Source organism: Gorilla gorilla, chromosome 4, assembly GCF_029281585.2.
Source record: "Gorilla gorilla gorilla isolate KB3781 chromosome 4, NHGRI_mGorGor1-v2.1_pri, whole genome shotgun sequence".
NCBI classification, from domain to species: Eukaryota; Metazoa; Chordata; class Mammalia; order Primates; family Hominidae; genus Gorilla; species Gorilla gorilla.
This window is the reverse complement of record NC_073228.2, coordinates 146,401,873-146,426,363: the sequence shown is the minus strand read 5'-3', so window position 1 is coordinate 146,426,363 and position 24,491 is coordinate 146,401,873. Positions and strand designations below refer to the sequence as shown.

General features: G+C 41.4%; 1 protein-coding gene and 1 long non-coding RNA gene across 13 annotated transcripts in view; one reads left to right on the top strand and one right to left on the bottom strand.

Annotated features, from left to right (window-relative positions):
* FGF1 (fibroblast growth factor 1) overlaps positions 1-3,393 on the top strand; it is a 106,594-nt gene extending 103,201 nt beyond the window's left edge. For 8 of the 12 annotated variants that reach the window (XM_004042737.5, XM_031010878.3, XM_019027902.4 and 5 more), the window contains one exon: positions 90-3,393. In XM_004042737.5, the coding sequence (XP_004042785.1) occupies positions 90-284 (195 nt within the window). In that variant the 3' untranslated portion in view covers positions 285-3,393. The remainder of the gene's footprint in view (positions 1-89) is intronic. The other 4 variants (XM_055389271.2, XM_055389272.2, XM_055389274.2 and 1 more) reach the window with 1 other exon arrangement.
* The window catches only part of LOC129533917 (uncharacterized), a 275,418-nt gene that overhangs the window by 24,055 nt on the left and 226,872 nt on the right, over positions 1-24,491 (bottom strand). The window contains exon 4 of the long non-coding RNA XR_008680326.2: positions 13,669-13,781. This is a non-coding gene — a long non-coding RNA (uncharacterized lncRNA). The remainder of the gene's footprint in view (positions 1-13,668; positions 13,782-24,491) is intronic.

The following is a 24,491-nucleotide window of genomic DNA, read 5'->3' as shown; positions in this document are numbered from 1 at the left end:
TTGCCCAATGTCACACAGCTAGTAAATGGGGACCCCCATGTGAAACTACTCACTGATTGTCCTACTCTCTTTTGGTTTTATCTTTTTAGCAGACACCAAATGAGGAATGTTTGTTCCTGGAAAGGCTGGAGGAGAACCATTACAACACCTATATATCCAAGAAGCATGCAGAGAAGAATTGGTTTGTTGGCCTCAAGAAGAATGGAAGCTGCAAACGCGGTCCTCGGACTCACTATGGCCAGAAAGCAATCTTGTTTCTCCCCCTGCCAGTCTCTTCCGATTAAAGAGATCTGTTCTGGGTGTTGACCACTCCAGCGAAGTTTCGAGGGGTCCTCACCTGGTTGACCCAAAAATGTTCCCTTGACCATTGGCTGCGCTAACCCCCAGCCCACAGAGCCTGAATTTGTAAGCAACTTGCTTCTAAATGCCCAGTTCACTTCTTTGCAGAGCCTTTTACCCCTGCACAGTTTAGAACAGAGGGACCAAATTGCTTCTAGGAGTCAACTGGCTGGCCAGTCTGGGTCTGGGTTTGGATCTCCAATTGCCTCTTGCAGGCTGAGTCCCTCAATGCAAAAGTGGGGCTAAATGAAGTGTGTTAAGGGGTCTGCTAAGTGGGACATTAGTAACTGCACACTACTTCCCTCTACTGAGTAAACCCTGTCTGTGATTCCCCCAAACATCTGGCATGGCTCCCTTTTGTCCTTCCTGTGCCCTGCAAATATTAGCAAAGAAGCTTCATGCCAGGTTAGGAAGGCAGCATTCCATGACCAGAAACAGGGGCAAAGAAATCCCCCCTTCAGAACAGAGGCATTTAAAATGGAAAAGAGAGATTGGATTTTGGTGGGTAACTTAGAAGGATGGCATCTCCATGTAGAATAAATGAAGAAAGGGAGGCCCAGCCACAGGAAGGCAGAATAAATCCTTGGGAGTCATTACCACGCCTTGACCTTCGCAAGGTTACTCAGCAGCAGAGAGCCCTGGGTGACTTCAGGTGGAGAGCACTAGAAGTGGTTTCCTGATAACAAGCAAGGATATCACAGCTGGGAAATTCATGTGGATCTGGGGACTGAGTGTGGGAGTGCAGAGAAAGAAAGGGAAACTGGCTGAGGGGATACCATAAAAAGAGGATGATTTCAGAAGGAGAAGGAAAAAGAAAGTAATGCCACACATTGTGCTTGGCCCCTGGTAAGCAGAGGCTTTGGGGTCCTAGCCCAGTGCTTCTCCAACACTGAAGTGCTTGCAGATCATCTGGGGACCTGGTTTGAATGGAGATTCTGATTCAGTGGGTTGGGGGCAGAGTTGCTGCAGTTCCATCAGGCCCCCAGGTGCAGGTGCTGACAATACTGCTGCCTTACCCGCCATACATTAAGGAGCAGGGTCCTGGTCCTAAAGAGTTATTCAAATGAAGGTGGTTCGATGCCCCGAACCTCACCTGACCTCAACTCACCCTTAAAAATGCACACCTCATGAGTCTACCTGAGCATTCAGGCAGCACTGACAATAGTTATGCCTGTACTAAGGAGCATGATTTTAAGATGCTTTGGCCCAATGCCTATAAAATGCCCATTCCGAAGATATACAAAAACATACTTCAAAAATGTTAAACCCTTACCAACAGCTTTTCCCAGGAGACCGTTTGTATTACCATTACTTGTATAAATACACTTCCTGCTTAAACTTTACCCAAGTGGCTAGCAAATTAGAAACACCATTCATCTCTAACATATGATACTGATGCCATGTAAAGGCCTTTAATAAGTCATTGAAATTTACTGTGAGACTGTATGTTTTAATTGCATTTAAAAATATATAGCTTGAAAGCAGTTAAACTGATTAGTATTCAGGCACTGAGAATGATAGTAATAGGATACAATGTATAAGCTACTCACTTATCTGATACTTATTTACCTATAAAATGAGATTTTTGTTTTCCACTGTGCTATTACAAATTTTCTTTTGAAAGTAGGAACTCTTAAGCAATGGTAATTGTGAATAAAAATTGATGAGAGTGTTAGCTCCTGTTTCATATGAAATTGAAGTAATTGTTAACTAAAAACAATTCCTTAGTAACTGAACTGTCATATTTAGAATGGAAGGAAAATGACAGTTTGTGAAAGTTCAAAGCAATAGTGCAATTGAAGAATTGACCTAAGTAAGCTGACATTATGGTTAATAATAGTATTTTAGATTTGTGCAGCAAAATAATTTCATAACTTTTTTGTTTTTGTTACTTGGATAAGATCAATCTGTTTTATTTTAGTAAATCTTTGTAGGCAAGTTAGAAAAAATGCAGTGTGGCTTAACATCTCTTTAGTATGAAGATTTGGCCAGAAAAAGATACCCAGAGAGGAAATCTAAGATAATTATAATGGTCCATACTTTTTATTGTATGAATCAAACTCAAGCATAACATTGGCCAAGGAAAATTAAATACCACTGCTAACTTGTGAAATGGAAGTCTGTGATTTCGGAGATGCAAAGCATTGTAGTAAAAACACCAATGTGACCTCGACCATCTCAGCCCAGATATCATTCATGTATCTGTTCAATGACTATTAAGGTGCCTACTGTGTGCTAGGCACTGTACTGGATACTGGGGACCTTGTCTGTCTGGTTTGCTGCTGTATCTTCTCCCAGGGCATTATATTTATGATGAAAGATGCTGTGGATTCAATTCTTTCAGTCAAGAATAAACACAGACTTTGTAGGTTCCTGCTGAATAAAGCAAATCCCAGAAACCCAGATTTTGGAAGAATCAGCAACCCCCAGCATAAAATAAACCCCTATCAAAATGTCAGAGGACATGGCAAGGTAAACCTAGCATTTTCAACTTTAGAACCGGGTCAGCTTCAGGGGGACTGCTTTCAAATCAGCCAAAGAGCCTGTCAGATCTTCTTAGAAGGAAGAGGTTGGTAGTTCCCTGCTCTGTTTTGAACATGCTCTAGTTTATTAACCTGGGGACATTCCCATTGCTGTCTTAAGTAAGTCTCATAGCCAGCTCCTGTCACGTGCCTCTCATATGGATTCATTTTCGGGCCAGCTCTGAACAAAGCATCATGAACATATGTGCTTTTGGTCGTTTGCAATGTGATGGTGGTGGAGGTAGGTATTGGTTTCCTTGGAAGTCATGATAAGAAAGATTCCTATGGCCAACAGTGTGTATGAACAAAAAACTGATTGGAGCATCAGCTATTACTGAAGGTCCTTGCTTTGTGTCAGAGGCAAAGGAACCCAAGTCGCCAAGTCCTCAGCTTTGAGTGTACTGCTGACAACTAAACTCACAGGCTGCAAAGCAGACCTCTGATGAAGATGCCTGTTATTTCACATCACTGTCTTTTTGTGTATCATAGTCTGCACCTTACAAATATTAATAAATGTTCCAATAATAGGTGATAATGTCTCTGAGTTTCTGGGCATCCTGCTGCCTCATCTTTCTATCAAAGGACCTCCCCAGCATCCCTGAGGTGTGGCTGCTTAGTTTTCGATACTTACCTTGTTACCAGATGTCAGACTTTAAAGGCTAACAGGGAATGCGAAGGTAGAAACATTTTTCAATGTGTTTGGAAACAGAAGGCAGTATGGGTGATTTTCTACATTTCTGTTAGGGTAATATACATATACAGGAAATTCGCCTCCTGAGGAGCCAGGCACCATAAATAACTCAGATGAAACTTTTTCTTCTTAACATAAACCATGTAAAATTATGTTACTATTGTTGAGGTGACTGGCTCGTGCTTAGGCAAAGATATTATATGACCTGAAAAAAAAAAAAACATTTAAGGACTTATTTACAATTTTAAGTCAATGGCAAGAGGGTGGATCTCTTCATCTTAAGAGCCCTGATGTGGAGCTATAGATTTGCTTCTCAGATTTTCTAAATTATCATTTTAAGCAGTGTTTCCTTAAATAAACCTCTGGATCTTATGACATCTTATTCTTAGGAGGAAGTACGCTGCTGCCTAGCACATCATGCGGAATCACACACACAGGCACACACACAGATGCACACGCATCGTCTAAGGAAAAAGGTGGGGAGAGTGTGCTCACTCTGCTAATTACATACCACAATATTGGTATACCACAGTCAATCCTTTCTTTTCCTTCTAAAGTTGCCTAAAGCAATATTTTTCTACTTTTTGGATCTTAATCCACCATAAGAACTGATTTTCCATTACAAACTGGCACATACATACTGTTATACATACACACCACTGAAACAAAAATTTCACAAAACTAGATGAGAGGCACTTTGATTCTTCAGTTACATTCCACTAAAACACACTAGTCAAACATCATTTAACTTGGTTGACAACATTCATGGGTCACAACCGCAGTTTGAAAAACACTGACTTAACGCAACTGTTCTTCCCAAAGATGGCGAGACCCAATGAGGATCTTGTGTTATGACTTTAGTGTTTTCAAAGACGCAGTTTGTTCCTGAGTAAACAAGACAAGAGGACATCCTGTTACCCAGGAACCATCTGTTTTGAAGGCTCTGTTAATTCTTTTAGCCTGGTTTGCTGCTAATCATGCAAAATGAATGTAATGGAACAGATTCCATGGGTGCCCACTGCTGCCTCCAAGGCTGGTCTAGCAGATTTTTCTGCTCTTGGAAGCCCTGGAGACTTTGACCCCCCCTCCCCCTCCTTTGGAATTCTCATCACGTTGGGTCTTGAGGTCATTCCCTCCCTAACTCCCACAGTCTTCACTTCATTCCTCTCTGTTGCCTCCCCAACCCTTCACCAATTCCTAGTTCTTAACCATATCTAATAAAAACATAAAAAGCAGATTGAACCAAGAAAAGGCTATAACCTGGGGCCTCTATGCATCTTCCCCAGCTCCCATCACTTTGTGGAGATGATCCTCTCTCACCTCTTATCTACCTTTTAAAAAGTGTGCCATTCCTGGCTCAGTCATAAGCTAAACACCATTGTTGCTGGTATGCAGCTTATACAGGGATCTGCATTTTCCATCTTGGCTGAACCAACTAAACAAAGTAATTTTATGTCTTAAATATTTGGTGGGGTGTGGGTGGCTGAGAATGGACCTCCTGTCAGTGAACTTGACCACAAAGAGAAAAATATAAATATAGTCTTCACTTTTCATATTTATCTGAGTGATGTCCCATTTATCATGGGGTGGGAAGGAAGGACGAATCTCCAATCCTAAGCACTTTTGGGTTGTTATATTAGCTAGTATGGTAGTAGTAGCACATCAGACAAAAATGTGCTGTCAACTACACTTTCACAAATTAACAAAAAATATTTTTAGAAGCAGTAGTGACAATGTGGAAATATTTAAGCCCAACTGAGCAGCAAGACTTGTATGTTCTCCATTTCAAAATGACAAGGGATGATTTGTTTGATGACCGTTAAAACTGAAATAATGGCTAGTAAAAAGTGGCACCCCCTCCTTCGAATCCACTCCCCCAAGCTGTCCTCCACCCCCCAGAAAAAACTCCTTTTGCCATTGTACATAAATGTACACTAAAATCCACTCAGAGAACTCAGAGCTTTAGGCTTGGGGATCTGACGCTAGGGACTCCAGACCCTAGTGATTGAACTACCATTCTCTCAAGTAACAAGGGAAATGTACTAAATGACTATTGGAATCTTTCTGTAACAGTGGACCCACTTTGTGGTTGACATATTGACCATGACATGCTACACTGTTAGCTTTCCACCCTAGTTATAAAATTAAAAAGAGAAACCAGGTGACACACAGCCTGAAGCCAGAGGGTGGGTTTGCTTTATAAAATGCACATACTGTAGGACCTAGCTTTGGGGTCTTCTGATGGTTCTGAGAATGTTTGTGATGTGGGAAGGAGGTATTTCCCAAATTGCTTCCTTCCTTCTTAGCTCCCCACTGTCACGCAGGCTATATTTACACATTCAGCAGCTAAACATTGGTGTCTGTTTTATTACATAAACAAGGAAAACCTCACGTCCTTGATGTGCTTTTCTATCAGCCTTAATGAAAGGTTGGGCATTCCCTGTTTGGAACTGTGTTCAATTTAAGGATTTGGTTCACTTGGCCAAAGTGTTTGGGGATAGAGATGTAAATAGTCAATTTGTGCCAATTGTCACAGAGACACACTTCACTGTGATTTTCACATTTCATGTTTTCTTAGGAAATAATTTTTTTTAGTCTGACCCATAGATACATAAGAGTAAGATGTTGGATTATTTTCTAACATGCCTTATTCTCCAAAATAAGTTATAGGAACGTATTATATACTAACTTGTTTTGCATGGATTAGAAAAACAAGACTGTTCAGAGCCTGGGAATATCAACTGTATTAAGAGTTTAGCAACTTCCTGTGGAAATGAATAGTAAAATCTATTGCATTCTCAAAATAGAACACCTGCAGTAGGGACAGTGCTATTGACCCAGGAAATGGTACAAGTTTTAAGACTGGGCAGATTGTTTCTGCTAATAAGGGACAAAATTGCAAATCCAAGATGGTTGTGCAGAGAGAGCACACGAGAGGGAAATATGTTTCTATATCCTTGGTGCTACTGAAATCTGCTGTATATTTAATTGAGGTGAAAAAGAGGTAGGTTTTCGGTTTTTTTTTTTTTTTTTTTTGAGACGGAGTCTCACTCTGTCGCCCAGGCTGGAGTGCAGTGGTGCAATCTCTGCTCACTGCAACCTCCACCACCCAGGTTCAAGTGATTCTCCTGCCTCAGCCTCCCGAGTAGCTGGGACTACAGGCTCCCGCCACCACGCCTGGCTAATTTTTGTATTTGTGGTAGAGACGGGGTTTCACCATGTTAGCCAGGATGGTCTCGATCTCCTGACCTCATGATCCGCCCGCCTTGGCCTCCCAAACTGCTGGGATTACAGGTGTGAACCACAGTGCCCAGCCAAAAAGAAGTAGGTTTTATAGATTGCTTGAAAACGTATAAGAATTGCTTGAACCCAGGAGGTGGAGGTTGCAGTGAGCTGAGATCATGCCACTGCACTCCAGCCTGGGCAACAGAGCAAGACGAAAGAAAGAGAGAAAGAGAGAGAAAGAAAGAAAAGGGCAGGGTAGGGCAGGGCAGGGCAGGGAGAGAGAGAAGAGAGAAGAGGGAGGGGGAGGGAGAAAGAAATGAAAGAAAGAAAAAAAGAAAAGAAAGAAAAAAGGAAAGGAAGGAAGGAAAAGGAAGAAGGAAAGGAAGGAAGAAAGGAACGAACGAAGGAGAGAGAGAGAGAGAAAATGTATAACTCCAAGAAACTTCACTTCAAAAAACTTCACTCTGTCACCCAGGCTAGAGGGCAATGGCATGATCTCGGCTCACTGCAACCTCCGCCTCCTGGGTTCAAGTGATTCTCCTGCCTCGGCCTCCTGAGTAGCTGGGACTACAGGCGAGTATCACCACGCCCGGCTAATTTTTGTATTTTTAGTCAGGGATTTGCCATGTTGCCCAGGCTGGTCTCGAACTCCTGACCTCAAGTGATCTGCCCGCCTCAGCCTCCCAAAGTGCTGGGATTACAGGTGTGAGCCACTATGCCTAGCCCATCCATTAACCATTTATTGTCTATATTAGTCAGGGTCCAGTCAGGAGACAGAAACCAGACAAATCATTTGAACAGGGGGGGATATTTTAATGGAAAGAATTGTTAACTAGTAAAAGGGATTAACTACTAAGAAGGGTAAGGAGATCTCTAAAGAACATTGGAATAGCAGGTGTAGAGAGCAACTACTATCTTCAAAGTTGAGGAGAGCACTCAAGGGAGGAACTCACTTGAAAGAAGACACCCTGTCAAGATGAGATTCAGGCTGCATTCGAGATGTGGCCATGGCCCACTGGATGGTGAAGAATTTCACCGAAGTGCTTCATTCCCACTAGAATGCTGGTGAAACTCTCTGGAAGCAACTTGCTGGGGTGCCAGTAAAACTCACCAAAAGGTGTGCACCATAGGAGCAAGAAGAAACACAGGAGCAAGAAGAAAAGCACAAGAACCTCAAAGAAATGCCCCTTCTTCTGAGAGTGTCTCCCCAGCGCCCTCTACTGACAAACGTTACTTCATATCAGCTGGTATAGAAATGTTTTCAGGGTTCCGCTTCACTGTAGCAAAACGATGCAAAGAGTAGATTTGGAGCAGAAAAGCAATCAACTGGTAACTGTCATAAACATGATTTAGATACTCTGCTAGATACAGAGTATTCAAAGATGAAAAAAGGTGGTCCTTTCTCTGAAAAAGCTTATAGTGGTGAAGAAAGTACTAATTTTTTTGGCTTTATTTCCTTTAAAAAAAATGCTATCTTTCTAAGCCTTCTGAGATTCTCAGAAGAACACTAGGTATGTTCAAGGTACTATCTTTACATATTGTTAAGTCATTCCTTAATTTAAATTAACACAAATCAACGTGAGATACAGATACAGAAGAAGATAGCTTTGAAGTCAGACAGCCAGAGTTGGAATCTTGACTCCTCCACTTACTGACTTTGTAACTTTGGGCAAATCACTTAATCTGTCTGTGCCTCCATTTCCTCCTCTGTAAAATGAGGATACAAATAGTATCAACCTCACAGAGTTGTTGGGAAGATTGAGAGGGAGGCATGCAAGTATTTTTAACAAAATATCTAGCATATAATAAGGATTAAATAAACGTGCCATTATTTTTATAATAAATATCCTATATATTATATAATAAGATAGGACTAAAAATAACCTTTTAGAGCCTCCATTTAGGTTCCGAGTGATCAATTTCATGAATCCATATTTGGAGAGATCTTGTTCCACAGCAGTGCGTATGAAAAAGATGAGAATCTTAATTGACTCCAAGTTTAATAAGACCCAGATGATGATAATTTCCCTATTGTAGTTTCAGCTGGTCAGTCCACATATGGACTATGGTATCTTATTCTAGATGCTGCATATTAAATAAACTTTTATAAATTTTAAAACAAAATTATGTGGAGAATAACAGATGACTAGTAAAGGGCCAGAAAAACATATACAAAACAAACAAACAAAAAACAACTAAAGAAACAAGATTTGTTTAGTTATGGGAAGATTTAAAAGATACCACAGCTCTCTTCAGCTAGTTCAAGGGTCATATCGTTTTTCTTGCTGTGGTCATCAAAATGAGTATAGGCATTCTACAAAGTTCCAGCCTACCCCCTGTCTGCAATCTATATGGATGATCCTCAATAAAACCTTAACCTTCTTTCTAATCACCTGTCCTAGTGTTACTTGGGAGGGGCACTGGTTAAGTCACTAGGTTTTTCATTCAATCACTTGTCCATTCTTTCAACAAATATTTCTTAAGACCTAAATATGCACTAGGTCTGGTGGGTGCAAGGGTGCACAGTAAACCTCTTTCCTGGAGCTTACACTCTCATAAAGGGAGACAGATATTGATGAACACATCGTTTTTCAAATTTCAATCATTTGCATACTACTTCCAAAATTTTTGCCATATATACCTATTGTCTGATTATGGTACTTCTAATTCATATAATTTATGTAAGACGGATTGTTTTATCTACTTTAAGGCCCACTTTATGCAAAAATACTCATAAAGGTGTAAGTATTCATTAATAGTAGTACTATATAGATATTTCTTCTAATACACATTAAAATAAACATATAACTTTAACATCATAAAAGGACATCCACATATCATCTCTCCCATCATACAGATACCACATTTTAGCAAGTAATTTACCCAAGGAATCACACAGAGAAATGTAAAACTGCAACTGTCACAGCTGCTTGCAAAGAAGTATCCAGTGTCCTTGGACCATATAAGAAGGGGATTTCACTTCATTTCACTTAAGAGCTTCCCCCAGTAAGTGAGCTGATATCTGAAGGAAGAGTAAGAGTTGACTAGTTAAAGAGATATGGCAAGGCTTGTGAAGAACACTCCAGATAGAGGCAGCAGCATGTGCCAAGGCCCTGTGGCAGGAAGAAGAATGATGCCAGCGAGGCTCAAGTATAGAAAGCAAGGGGCGGCAGGGCATGGTATGAAGGGAGGCCAGCCAGGGAGGTAGAAGCTAGTGATAGAAGAGGGAAGCTGGTGGACTTCATTCTCCACCATCTGCAGACAACCACATAGAAGCCACATATACGTGATCATCCTCTCTCCCCACACAGCTGAATTATAACACTTCCCTAGATCCTCTGCCAAAGGACACAAATAATCAGTATCAGCATGCACGTTTCTGGCCTAGATTCAAATATGAAACTCTGAAATGTATTTCAGACATGAAACTTTGGAAGCTGAAGTTGTATTTGCTAAATACTTAGATCTTTCATGGAGACTTTTATTCATTCCATTCAGCAGGTGGAGTAGAGGAAAATGCTTTGTATTCCCAGCATATTCGCTTAAACCCAAAAGGAAAAACAAGGTTTGCCAGCATAGCTGAGGTGCGAGTTAGAACAGGGAGGCAGTGATTCTGTTCTGTATCTGAGTCTCATTCATATTGAAAACATGAAGTAATTAGCTTCTTATTGCTGTACTTCCAGAGATTCTGAATTTGATGTTTCTGTCCAAGTTTGGGTAGCTATGCCACTATTCAGTCCAAAAACAAATGACGCAGCTTAAAAAGAATCACACAACCAAAAACCACATCTTTCACAAGCTACAAAAACAGAAAGACAACTTGGAAACTTTTCAGAGATGGTGCCAGTTTCATGATTCAGGGACAGGAGAAGGGAAATTGGCTGGCTGGAGGCAATGTCTTAATCTGGGTATGAAAATAGACAACATACATATGTTTTTATAGATCTAAGGAGGAAAACTCAACAGCTCACATTACTTTTCAGAAACTAGCTCCTTAGAGTCCTAAGGTCAAATAGTGATCCCATGCAAAGAACAAAGAAACCAAAGGGAAATAAAGTGAATAGAAACAGAATATTTTTGGTATTCCAGGTTCTATAAGAAACATGACTGATTCTTTATAATAACCACTCTGAATTGATCTCATTCCTTTTTCTAAAAGGCATGGGGCTGGGTGCCATGCCTCACCATGTGAGCCACGGTGGTTCACATCTGTAATCCCAGCACTTAGGGAGGCCGAGGCAGGTGGATCATTTGAGGTCAGGAGTGCGAGACCAGCCTGGCTAACATGGAGAAACCCCATCTCTGCTAAAAACACAAAAATTAGCCAGACATGGTGGCGCATGCCTGTAATCCCAGCTATTCGGGAGGCTGAGGCACAAGAATCACCTGAACCTGAGAGGCAGAGGTTGCAGTGAGCTGAGATCGTGCCACTGCACTACAGCCTGGATGACAGAGTGAGACTGCCTCGGAAAATCTCAGAAAAAATAAATAAATAAATAAATAAATAAAAGTTTAAAAGGCATGGAGATCTGCCTTCCTGACAACCAAACAATAAAGTAGTTTCTGAATTCCTGGTATGGAAGAAGGGATTGTAATAGACACCAAAGAATCCAGAGAACAAAAAACCGACACTATTGAGAGGTTCACACTCACAACTTGGCTGGAGAATGTGATATACGAACAAATTATTAGAATGTAACAGGAGAGCACTAAGAGGAATATGGACTGGATGCTACCAGAACACAGATAGGAGGAAAAATTCTTCCCAGGGGAGTTAGGGAAGACTTCCCAGACGAGTAACGTTTCAGTTCTATCAGAAGAGACAAGCAGGCACTATGGTTTGTATGTTTGCATGTCCCCAAAATTCATGTGTTGAAACCAAATCACCAGAGTGATAGTGGTGGGAGGTGAGACCTTTGGGAGATGATTGGTCAATGGAATTAGTGCCCTTATAAAAGAGGCCTGATGGAACTGCCTTGTCTCTTCCACTGTGAGGACAAAGCCAAAAGGAGCCATGAACCGCTTTCTACGAACCAGAAAGTGAGCCCTTGCCAAACACCAAATCTGCCGGTGCCTTGATCTCGAGCTTCCCAGCTTCCAGAACCGCGAACAATAAATTTCTGTTTATAAGCTATTCAGTCTGTGGTATTTTTTTACAGCAGCCTAGACAGACTAAGACAGCAGGTGTCTACCAGGTGGGGAAGCAGGAAAGGGAAGCAGGACCATGGAGTCTCACCTCACTCGTGGATTAGATACCAGAGAGTCACGCATGAAAGGGAGCCACACGTGGTCAAAGTCACTCCCGACAAGCCTGCAGGGAAACGCATGTACCATCCTTGGGCAAATCCAAGATGGCCGTTCCTTTCTCCCACATGGAAACAGATCACAGATCACTGCTTCTTCAGCTGAGCACCAGAGGAAGTCACTGACATGTGTTTGGGGGCTACATCCTATGAATATAGTGAATAATTAAGCACCATAATCACCCTTGGCCAAGAAGTGCTCCTGGTATGAGAGGCCCAGAAAACTGGGGTAACAGCAGACTCCCACCTCACCTCTCACTGCCCGGAGCACAAATGCAAGGAGTAGAAGGATGAGCAGATCACCGACACTATTAACTGTGACTTTTTCTTTTCTCTCTCCTGAGTAAGTTTCTTTCCTGTGAGTTAACTGTGTGTGTGATGTCACTTTCCTGCCAAGTAGAGGGCACAAGCTCTGGAGTCCTCTGATGCCAATACTGTATTTGTGATTTCCCTAAGACTTGGTCTCCCTATCTCTAATACAGACAGAATAGCATAAGCTTCTTCACACAGTTGGCAGGAGGATTCAGTGAACAAAGCCATGCAGATTGCACAGAAACACTGTGAGGCACAGGGAAAGTGATCCATGAGTATTTATATTACTGGTATTATTATGACTCCAGTCAGAGGAGACAGCACGGGTTTGGGCACAAGCACAAGAACACCAGGTTTAAAGGATGTTGAGCAGCACAACTTGCCAGAGGTGAAGCCTGTAAAGTAGGAAACTTACTTCACAAATCTGGGGAATTTGGGAAGGTTCTTTATTGCAGGACTAAGCTTCCACTCTGCCTTTAGGCAAGAAGGAACCAGTGGAGATTTTAAGCAGGTAAGTCATAACTTGACATTTTGATTAAACTGAGATAGCTCTAGCTGTAGTATGGAAAAGAAGATGGGAAAATCAGCCAGGAGGCTCCTGCAGGAGCTTGGTGTTGAGAAAAGGAGAAAATAAATTGGCCGGGCACAGTGACTCACGCCTGTAATCCCAGCACTTTGGGAGGCCAAGGCAGGAGAATCATTTGAGGCCAGAAGTTTGAGACCAGCCTGGCCAACACGGTGAAACCCCATCTCTACCAAAAATACAAAAATTAGCTGGGCGTGGTGGCATATGCCTGTAATCCCAGCTACTCAGGAGGCTGAGGCATGAGAACCACTTGAACCCAGGAGGCAGAAGTTGCAGTGAGCTGAGATCACGCCACTGCACTCCAGCCTGGGCAAAAGAACAAGACTCTGTCTCAAAAAGAAAGAAGGAAGGAAGGAAGGAAGGAAGGAAGGAAGGAAGGAAGGAAGGAAGGAAGGAAAATGAATTGACAATGATGATGATGACAATGACGATGATAATAATAGTCTTGGCGTGGGTCCCCCAAAAACAGACCCTGAGACCATGACTTGGGTGCAGGTTGAGAGGAAAGTCCAAGAAGTACAAGTTGAGGGAGGAGAAAGTCAGACATGGAAGGGAGAAGGGCCAACAAAAGGCATATCCCTGAGCAGGTCACTGCTGTAGAAAACTGGCCTTAATTCCAATGGGGGCACTCTGAGGAATTATGGATGAAACATCTAAGAATTGCCCAACAACGGAAGCTGGGGTACTTACCAATTGACTTCCATCCTTCTCTGGTTGAGGGTTTCTACTAGAGGTGTAAATCCCAGGACTTCTGGGCTGCTCTGCCTCTGGAATGACAAGCTCCTGGAGCACCCAAGGAAGTCCTTGGGGAGAGAAAGAGAGACAGGTGGGCGTTGAGGTGGGAAGCTTTGAGTTTGATTGGGAACTGTCCTTCAGGGCTGCATGAGAGCTCAGAAGTGGCTGACAGGATATGGGGGGTTGGAGAGGAGGAGGAGGAGGCGGAGGAAGAGTAATTGCAGCAGGCAACCTTTACTGGGTGTTTCCCATGGGCCAGGCATGGTGCTAAGCACTTCATATAAATGCATTATCACAGTCTACCCTTACAACCCTCAGGAGGTGATGATGCTATTTATATCTTCATCTTATAGATGGGGAAACTGAAGCACCAAGAGGATATATGATATACCCAAACTCACACAGCAAGTAAATGATGACACCCATACTTGAGCTCATGTATTCTGACTCCGGGGTCCACATCTTCCATCACTACTCTATACTGCATCAGAGAGAATGGCAGCATGCTGGGAAGAAGGGATGAATCTGAGAACAATTTAGGGTAGTGCTGTCCATAGAATTTTCTGTAATGATGGAAATGATATCTGTGCTGTGCAGTATGGTAGTCATTAGCCACATGTGACTCTTGAGCACTTGGAAATGTGAATTGTGTGACTGAAGAATTAAAATTTGAATTTTATGTAAATTTAATTAATTTAAATTGAAATAGCAATGCATGGCTAGTGGCTACTGTACTGTACTATGAAAATTTAGGAGGTAGACTATCCTGCACTGAAGAAGGTGATGGTGACTTAGAACTTCACCAACATGATGATGTTATACTGCATGGTGACGTGTGCCACAGTAAGTTACTAAGAGTATTTAAAAATCTGAAATTAGGGTGGGCGTGGTGGCTTGTGCCTGTAATTCCAGCACTTTGGGAGGTGGATTGCTTGAGCCCAGGAGCCCAGGAGTTTGAGATCAGCCTGGGCAATATGGTGAAATCCCCTCTCTACAAAAAATACAAAAATTAGCCAGGTGTGGTGGCACATGCCTATATTGCCAGCTACTTGGGAGGCTAAGGTAGGAGGATCTGTTGAGCCTGGGAGGTTGAGGCTGCAGTAGGCTGGGATCGCACCACTGCACTCCAGCCTGGGCAACAGAGTGAGATCCTATCGCAAAACAAATAAACAAAATCTGAAATTAATGAATTTTAAATTTTTTATTTTAAAATATTATCAAATGAATGCAGATCCATAGTTTAAAAAGTCATATGATGCTATAGGGTTTATAACAAAAAACAGCAGCTTCCCCTCCCATTGCACCCTCTTCCTGCTCCCCAGAGGCAACTACTGTCATTTCCTCTAGATATTTCTTTTGATAACTTTGTATTTCTAAACGTCATGTTGATATTGCATTTCCTGATCTTTTTTTCAGTATTAAACAGTGTCTATTGGCTTCATTATGGGAAATAAGGATTTAGCTTTTTGCCCTATCCGCCAGCCAGATGTATACATAGACTCTACTGCATCCCAGTGCCATTTGCACCCTCCCTATGTAGCCACAGCACACCGTTGGTTAGATCAACATTCAATGTTTACATTAGTAAAACTATGTAACTGTTAGTTGCATAAAGACCACACAGATGATTATGTGTCTTTTCTTACATCAGTGTCTGGTTTTTATTTCCTCCATTTTCAACCTACTTATCATTAATTCAAGCCAGGTGCGGTGGCTCACACCTGTAATCCCAGCACTTTGGGAGGCCAAGGCTGGCGGATCACACCATCAGGAGATTGAGACCATCCTGGCTAACACGGTGAAACTCCGTCTCTACTGAAAATTCAAAAAATTAGCTGGGAGTGGTAGCAGGCGCCTGTAGTCCCAGCTACTCAGGAGGCTGAGGCAGGAGAACTGCTTGAACCCGGGAGGTGGAGGTTGCAGTGAGCTGAGATCGTGCCACTGTACTCCAGCATGGGCGACAGAGCGAGACTCCGTCTCAAAAAAAAAAATAAAAAGTCATTAATTGAGCCCCAAACTTTCTGGTAAAACTCTAAAAAGCCTCTCAGTACAGTCAACTACATTGCTTATCACTTCAATTTTTCATTGCAATATCCGTTCTGAAGCCCTCCAATCTCTTTCTCCAATTCGTGAGGCTGTTCTTGGGGCCTTCTGCAGAGCAGTCACCCTGTGGCTTCCCTCCATGATTTTCCTGGGATTCCTTATAACTCCCTCCTGTTTTAAACTGGCTTTTCTAGGATCCCACAGAATCTTCTTTCTTGATTTATTCTTCACCCACCTACCCATCTTTTAAAATATCCTCCAGTAGCTTTTTTATAAATGGTACATGGAAAGTCCCTTTTTAAAGGGGCTTTGTGCTGAAAATGTCTTCATTCTAACCTTTTATTTCTGTGACAGTCTGGCTGGGTATGGAAATTTCAGTTGGAAATTATTCTCCCTCATAAACATGAAGGCATTGTTCTCTTGTCCCCCAAGAGTATTGAAATGAAAAAGTGTGATGTCATTCTGATTTCTGATCAATTACATGGCATGCCTTCTTTTCCTCTGGAAGTTTTCGGTATCTTCTTTGCCTCCAGTATTTGAAATGTTTTAATAGTGAGTCTTAGTGTGGATCTTTTTATTCACTGTGTTGAGTTTGCGGTGGGCTCTTCCAATCTAGAAACGTATGTCCTTTGGTTCTAGGAAATTCTCTGGTGAAATTTCTTAGATAATTGTCTCCTATCCATTTATTAAGCATCCCCCGCCAACCCGGCTTTACTGTTAGTAGAAGCTTGACTTCCTAATTTGATCCTTTAATATTCTTTTTTTTCTCTCTCTCTCTTATTTCCCATCTTTTGGTGTTTTTTGTCATATTCTCTGGAAGAGTTCTTCTACTTGTTTTAAATTAAGGAAGAATTAAAAGACGCAATAATTAAATAAATGCTTAGTCTTTGACTGGAACTTGATTTGCAAAATATAACTATGAAAGACAATTTTGAAAAAATTGGAGGAATGTGAATATGAAATGGGCATTAAATGATATTTAAAAATTATTAAGGATTTATTGAAGGATATTAGGGAATTATTATTAATTTGTATAGTGGTTAATTTTATGTGTCAATGTGTCTAGGCTGCAGTCCCCCAATATTTGGTCAAGTATTATTCTAGATACTTCTGTAAAGATATCTTCTATGTAAGGTTAACATTTAATTAGACTTTGAGTAAAGCAGATTCTCCTCCATAATGTGGGTGGGCCTCATCCAATCAGCTGAAGGCCTGAATACGAAAAAGACTGACCTCCCTTGAGAAGGAAAGAATTATGCCAGCAGACAGCTTTCACACTCAAACTACAACATCAGCTCTTCCTTTAGGTATTTTTTTCCTTATTTATTTTGAGATGAGAGTCTCACACTTTGTCTCCCAGCTGGAGTGCAGTGGCATGATCATAGCTCACTGCAACCTCAAATTCCTGGCCTCAAGGGATCCACCCACCCCATACTCCTAAGTAGCTGGGACTACAGGCAAGTACTACCATGCTCTTACTTGAGTTTTCAGCGTGCCATCATACCCCGCAGGTACAATGGACTTGCCAGCCTCCACAATCATGCAAGGCAATTCCTTAAAATAAATATCTAACTATCTCATACACACAGACACACACACACACATACACACACCCCCTATTGGTTCTGGTTCTCTGGAAAACTCTAATGTAAGTTGTTAAGCAGTGGGTGTATGAGTGTTTATTATACTATTCTTTTTACTTCTGTTTTAAAATTCCCAAAGTAGAGAGTCAAATCAAAAAGGAAAATTAAAAAATCATAGCAGTAAGTGGGCAGTATTGGGGGTTCATTAGTCAAGTAGATGAGGTTTTTACACTCCTCAGGAAGCAGGAGCAGGTAGGAAACAAGGTCTTGAGCTGAAGGTAGGCAGGAACCACAATTGAGACATCTCCTAACCAGGAGTTTTGAAGAACTACACTCTAGTCAGAGAAGGGATGGATCAAAAAAAATAGCCTATTCATTGGCCTGAGGATGTGGCTCTCTTCAACCCTGTGCCATGAAGAAGAAAGTTCTCCAAGACTTCATAATCATGAGCCTGTCCTCCAGACGATTTGGGCTACAAAGTTATACCTGCTTGGTCTAGGAACCCTTAGCCTTAGAAATTAACATAAGAAAGAGGTCCGCGATATTCCTGGGACACCAGGTGACAGCAAAGAAAAGCCTCTCTGTAGATCTAAAGCCCTAAATCAAGATGCTTGATGTTTCCATGTTTACTGCACCCCGATCAATAGCTCATAATTCAAAAATTACTTACAAAAAGTTAAAAGAGAGTCAGCAGACACACCAAAAGGCACTTCTGAACATGCAAGAGCTTCAGATACTGAACATTCAAGAGCTTCAGGACACTGACTGGATACAGGCCATAAAATAAGCATCTTTAAAATGATCCAATACGTTTTTCAAAAAGGACTTAAAATTGAGAAATAAAAAGGCTATCATAAACACTAGCAGATTTAATTCAGAAAGTAACTAAATAAAACTTCAAATGAAAAATGGAGACATTGAAATTAAAAACCCAATAGGCAGAAACTTCCAGAAATGGCAGAGGATTGAAGTGGTTTTGAAATGTTCCCACCGATAACAATGATAAAAACAGGTTTAGGGGAAAAAAAAAAACAACAAACAACTTTTTTAAAGAAGAACTATTTAAAGACCCTGGAGAGAATCCAAAAGCAGATAGAAGCAGGAGACTTTAATCTTAAAAACTGCCACAGGAAGGACTAGGAATTTCAAGTTTATATCTTCCTCCCCCGAGGGTGATGCCCAACCCTCACAGCTAGGGCTATGAAAAACAGCCATGGAAAACCACAGCCTTACTAGCTAAAGGTTCCACAGATAGGAGTTCAAGGCTGAAGAGTAGCTAGAAGCCTACAGGAAAAGTACTGGCAGCAGAAAAACCACTGAAGAAGTATAAAACTCTGAGTATAAACTCTGTCCAGGTCTGTGGCCAAAAGCTAAACTACACATATGTGGTAAAAGACCCTAAGGAACCTGATGAAAAAGGAGACAGAAACCAGAGAGAAATCTCCCCTTGAATACAGAGCAATGTGAATGTGTTGCCTTTTAAAAACAAACAAACAAACAGACTTAGTACATTTCCTAACCATGCACAATGCAGGTGGCAGAAAATTGAATCTTGCAGCCTTGAAATGACAGAGACAGCCTAAAATCAGCCAAATAGCTACAAATCAGGGAGAGGGATCACCTATAAGCAAGAAAGTGCACAAAGAAGGTGACTTCCATCTCTGCTGAAATCCTTGGCTAACTACCAAATTACACAGAAACAGGGAAAACCCCCAAAGGGGCAGGCAGAAAAGCAGCAATAGGAAGCCATGAGAAGAGAGATATTGGCTGCTGTGTATCACAGGGGGACAAAGTTTGTGGTTGGAGACTAAACAAGTCAGCTGCCTACTAGAACAAAAACTCAGTAGTCCTCAGAAGAATACAACAGAATCTAGAGTTGCCATAATGTATTATCCATAAGGCCCAACTTTCTATCTTTCTTTTTTTTTTTGAGATGGCCACTCTGTCGCCAAGGCCGGAGTGCAGTGGCAGGATCTCGGCTCACTGCAAGCTCCATCTCCTGGGTTCACACCATTCTCCTGCCTCAGCCTCCCGAGTAGCTGGGACTACAGGCACCCACCACCATGCCCAGCTAATTTTGTTTTTGTATTTTTAGTAGAGACAGGGTTTCACCGTGTTAGCCAGGATGGTCTCGATCTCCTGACCTTGTGATCCGCCCATCTTGGCCTCCCAAAGTGCTGGGATCAAAGGCATGAACCACCACGCCCGGCCTTAAGGCCCAACTTTCAATCAGAAATTACTATACATGCAAAGAAACATTAAAGTGCACTCTACACTCAGAGAAAAAGGCAGCCAATAGAAACTGATTCTGAGTGGCTCCAGATGTTGCATTTAGCAGACAAAAATCTTTAAACAAGTTATTATAAATATGTTCGAAGAATCAAAGGAAAATGTGGTATACATTGAATGAACAGCTTGGAACTCTCAGTGGAGAAATTAAAACTAAAACACATATAAAATAAAAAAGGGGGAAATTCTAGAGCTGAAAAGTACAAAATCTGACATTTTAAAAGTTCACTAGATAGGCTTAACTGAATATTGGGAATGGCAGAAGGAAGAATCAAGGAACATGAAGATAATGCAACAGAAATGCCACACCCAAACAACAGAAAAAATGAAGATTGAAGAAAAATGGAGAGAACCTTAGAGACCTGGGGGAGCAATATCCAGATGTTCAGTATACATATGATTGTAATTCCAGAGGAAGAGGAGAGAGGAGGGAATAGAAAAAATATCTGAAGAAATAATTATTGAAAATTTCCCAAAGGGTCATAAGGAAAGTTTTAGGGTTGATAGAAATGTTCTGTATTTTGAGTGTGGTGGTGATTTCATGGGTATATACATGCATCAAAATGTATCTAATTGTACAATTTAAATAGATGTGCTCCTATTAACAATAGTAAAGACATGAAATCAACCTAAATGTCCATCAATGGCAAACTAAAGAACATGTGGTACATATACACCATGGAATACATGGTGTATTCCATGGTGTATATGTACCACATGTACTTTTTTATGCAGCCATAAAAAAGAATGAGACCAGTCTTTCGTGGGAACATGGATGGAGCTGGAGGCCTCTATCCTCAGCAAACTAACACAGGAACAGAAAGCCAAATACCACATTCTCACTTGTAAGTGGGAGCTAAATGATGACAACTTATAAAGGAAGAAACAACAGACACTGAGGTTTACTTGAGGATGGAAGGAAGGAGAGGAACAGAAACAATACTTATTGGGTACGAGGCTTAATACCTGGGTGATGAAATAATCTGTACAACAAACCCCCATGACACGAGTTTACCTATGTAACAAACCTTCACAGGTACCCTCAAACCTTAAATAAAAGTTAAAAAAAGAAAACTAGGGAAATTAAAGGAGCAATAAATGTGATGATTTTGAACTTAAAATAAATATTAATAAATATAACTAGGTATGCATTATTGTACATAAATTCAATCTCGATAAAGTTGTTTTAAAAAGTAAATGATGACATAAACTTCCCCCCTCCATTAAAAAAATCCTAATGTGGCTGGGCACGGTGGCTCACGCCTGTAATCCCAGCACTTTGGGAGGCTGAGGCGGGCAGATCACAAGATCAGGAGATCGAGACCATCCTGGCTAACACGGTGAAACCCCGTCTCTACTGAAAATACAAAAAAATTAGCCAGGCGTGGAGGCGGGCACCTGTAGTCCCAGCTACTCGGGAGGCTGAGGCAGGAGAACGGCGTGAACCCGGGAGGCGGAGCTTGCAGTAAGTGGAGATGGAGCCACTGCACTCCAGCCTGGGTGACAGAGCAAGACTCCATCTCAAAAAAAAAAAAAAAAAAATCCTAATGTATGGGTTAAATATATTGAACACATCTGAAGAGAATACAGAAAACAGAAAAATAGATTTGCAGAAATTAACCAGAATGCCATGTGGTGAGATAAATGAGCAGGGCAGAGGCATGAAACATAGAACGAGAGGAGGAGTTCCTGTAGGACAGAAGCGTGGAAATGTGGTGAGATGGTGTGTGGAGAGATTATCACCGATGATTTTCCAGTTTTGAGGAAAGACAAGAATCCTGAGGCTCAGGAAGAACATGGAGTCCCCTTCAGTACAAATAAAACCATATCCACATTTAGGAATACCTTTGTGAGCATGAAGAATGCTACAGAGAATATCTTAAAAATAGCTCGAAGACCCAGGAGTGGTGGCTCACACCTGTAATCCCAGCACCTTGGGAGGCCAAGGCAGGCAGATCACCTGAGATCGGGAGATCGAGATCACCCTGACCAACATGGTGACACCCCGTCTCTACTAAAAATACAAAATTAGTGGGGCGTGGTGGAGTATGCCTGTAATCCCAGGGAGGCTGAGGCAGGAGAATCGCTTGAACCTAGGAGGCGGAGGTTGCGATGAGCTGAGATCACGCCTTTGCACTCCAGCCTGGGCAACAAGAGTGAAACTCTGTCTCAAAAAAAAAAAAAAAAAAAAAAGCTGGAGGAAAGAATGATGTCCTCCACAGTGGCATTTACAGTGGCAGCAGACTTCTCAACACAACGACAGTGGCCAGGAGAGAGCAGAATCTGGTCTTCAAAAAGCTGAGAGAAAATAACCATCAACCCGCCCGCCTGGTGCCTCGTAACCAACTGCAGATCCACTTCTGAACTTCTGTTTTGAACCTTCTCATGACCTCTTCATTCTCAGCCATCAAAATAGGTTCAGTCTCTTAGGCTATTAAGGGATTTTATTTAAAGTAAACAGTGTTAATGTGTTCAGGGTGTTAATGACATACTACTGTGGCCTGCCAGTGTTGACCTAAGCCACTTTTATTATAATATTACTAAAATATGCACAAATATATAAAACTAGGTATAAACCTCATATGCTTATAGTTCTTTAAACTATAAAGTTGTTTAATAGTAAACAACTATTAAACCCAAACAAATGTGTAAATATATATGTGATTTATTTATAAATTAAAAACAAAGTTACAGTGCCAATAAAATCCAAAACATTGACATAAATGTGACAGAATGCACCATCCATTTATCTGTTGATGGACACTTGAGTTGTTTCCACAGACAAAATACCAGATTCTTAGAATCTAGAATCCTGCAATATAGTTTTATGCTTTCTGTTTCACTGTGGGAGGCCAGCACAGTGGCTTAGAATGATGGGTCTGGAGTCAGACTGCCTGGGTTTAAATCCCACTGTGTGATTCGGGTAAGCGACTGAAACTCTTAGTTTCTATCTGCTTTCCTGTAAAGTGGATATGGTAAGAATGCTTACTCATGGGGAAGTTGTGAAGATTCAATGCAACAATACAAGGAAAGCATTTAGCCCTGTGCCCAGGACACACAAAGGGCTTCATAAGTTATTATTATCATTGTTGTAATTACTCCTTTTTAATGATAAACCCACGTTAACCTCTGTTCCATTATTTTGAAAGGTTAATCAATTTAATGAGACCCCAAAATATAATACCAAAAGATTATTCAAGGAAAAAATCCTAATGAACTTAGGACCTACAAAGCTGGCTCTGTGTTCACCTTCACCAGCAATGAATAAGGTATCAACTACCAGGCTTTTTTGAGTTTGGAATGCCTTAGTTAGTGTGGGCCATTAATGACTTAGTTTTCACACTCTGTCTTCTCTTCAGTCTACCTTGGGATGGGGTAGTATTAGCCTTCCCTTGGTCCCTGTGTGAGCATCAACTTCCATGCAAACTTGGGAACTGAAAGAGTGTGGTCAACACTCCCCGAGTGATCATCCAGGTGATCCAGAATAGATTTACAGTCCTTTCGTCCATTCAAAAGAAAACAGAAACATACATAGACACACACACACATACACACTCATCCCTCACACCCCCCCACACCACACACACACCCCTCCTAGAACTCTCTGACACTTAACAATGTATATACGGAGTCTGGTTTTCTCTCTCTCTTTCTCTGTTAGATTTAACAACTTCCTGGAAAGAAGGGTTTTAAGCCAAAAGAATCTCTTGGGGTGAGAATATTAGGCTTGGCGGAAGGCTAAGGCAGGGGACTGGTAAAGGGGAGGGTTTCTTACACTCTAGGGTCAAAAGAATGCTTATGCACATAAAAAAAACACAACAAAACTCTGCTATATATCCAGTCAACAAAGAGGGCAATCCTAGCTGTACAGAGCGATAACCTTATACTTTTTAGTCTCTATGGGGTGGCAATTCATGATAAGAAAGGCTAGACTGAACTCCTATCTTTACAATGTTTATCAGGGGAAATTTAATAGGCCAACTAGCAACATTGGAAGAGAAACTGCACTACTTAAAAATACCATTGCTTTTTAATGACTTTAGCCCCTACCATATACAAATGAAGCTACTTAAATATAAATTATAGCTATCTCTTAATTAAAGAAAGCCTATTAAGTTCTTTGTCACAAAGGTGCATCCTTGAAGGTAATCATAATCTATTTCTCAAACATTTTACAGTTCAGACTGGCCCTACTACCAATCATTCTAAATGAGTGAGGAATTAGCTGAGCTCTGAGTCTGGGTAGGTTCAGACACATCTTACAAATAAAAACAGATCCTGCAGAGTGTGAAAGCTTCTTCCCACATGGTACTTTTGGCCCCTATCTCCTTAAGTCTTCTAATGGCCTGGCAAACCCTGTGGAGAAATGAAGCAAGGGCCAGACAAAGTCAATCACATGAGATGCTATCAAAGACTACTTCCAGACCCAAGCAAACGATTACACCACGACCTGAGCTAGGGCACGCAAACAGAGGCTGGCTCCCCCGATGCGCCCTGGGCCACTTCCCACGAGTCCCCTTTTCCCATAACCAAATTCTGACTACCGTCTTCATCCTCTCAGGACACAAGAGACATTAATGGCAAAAAAACGGGTAGATTTCCTAAAATCCTTTAAGCTTACGAAATACAAAGAACAATTACTAGATTCATACAAAGTATCAGATTCTTAGAACTAAAATCTTCCTTCTCCTGCCAATTTAAATTAAAAAGTAGGAGTGGCAAAAGAATGAAAAGCAGGTAAGCCTAGGAAGCTGAGGGTGCAGTGAGCCAAGATCACATTACTGCACTACAGCGTGGGTGACAGAGCCAGACCCTGTCTCAAAAAAAAAAAAAAAAAAAGTCCAGGCACAGTGGCTTACACCT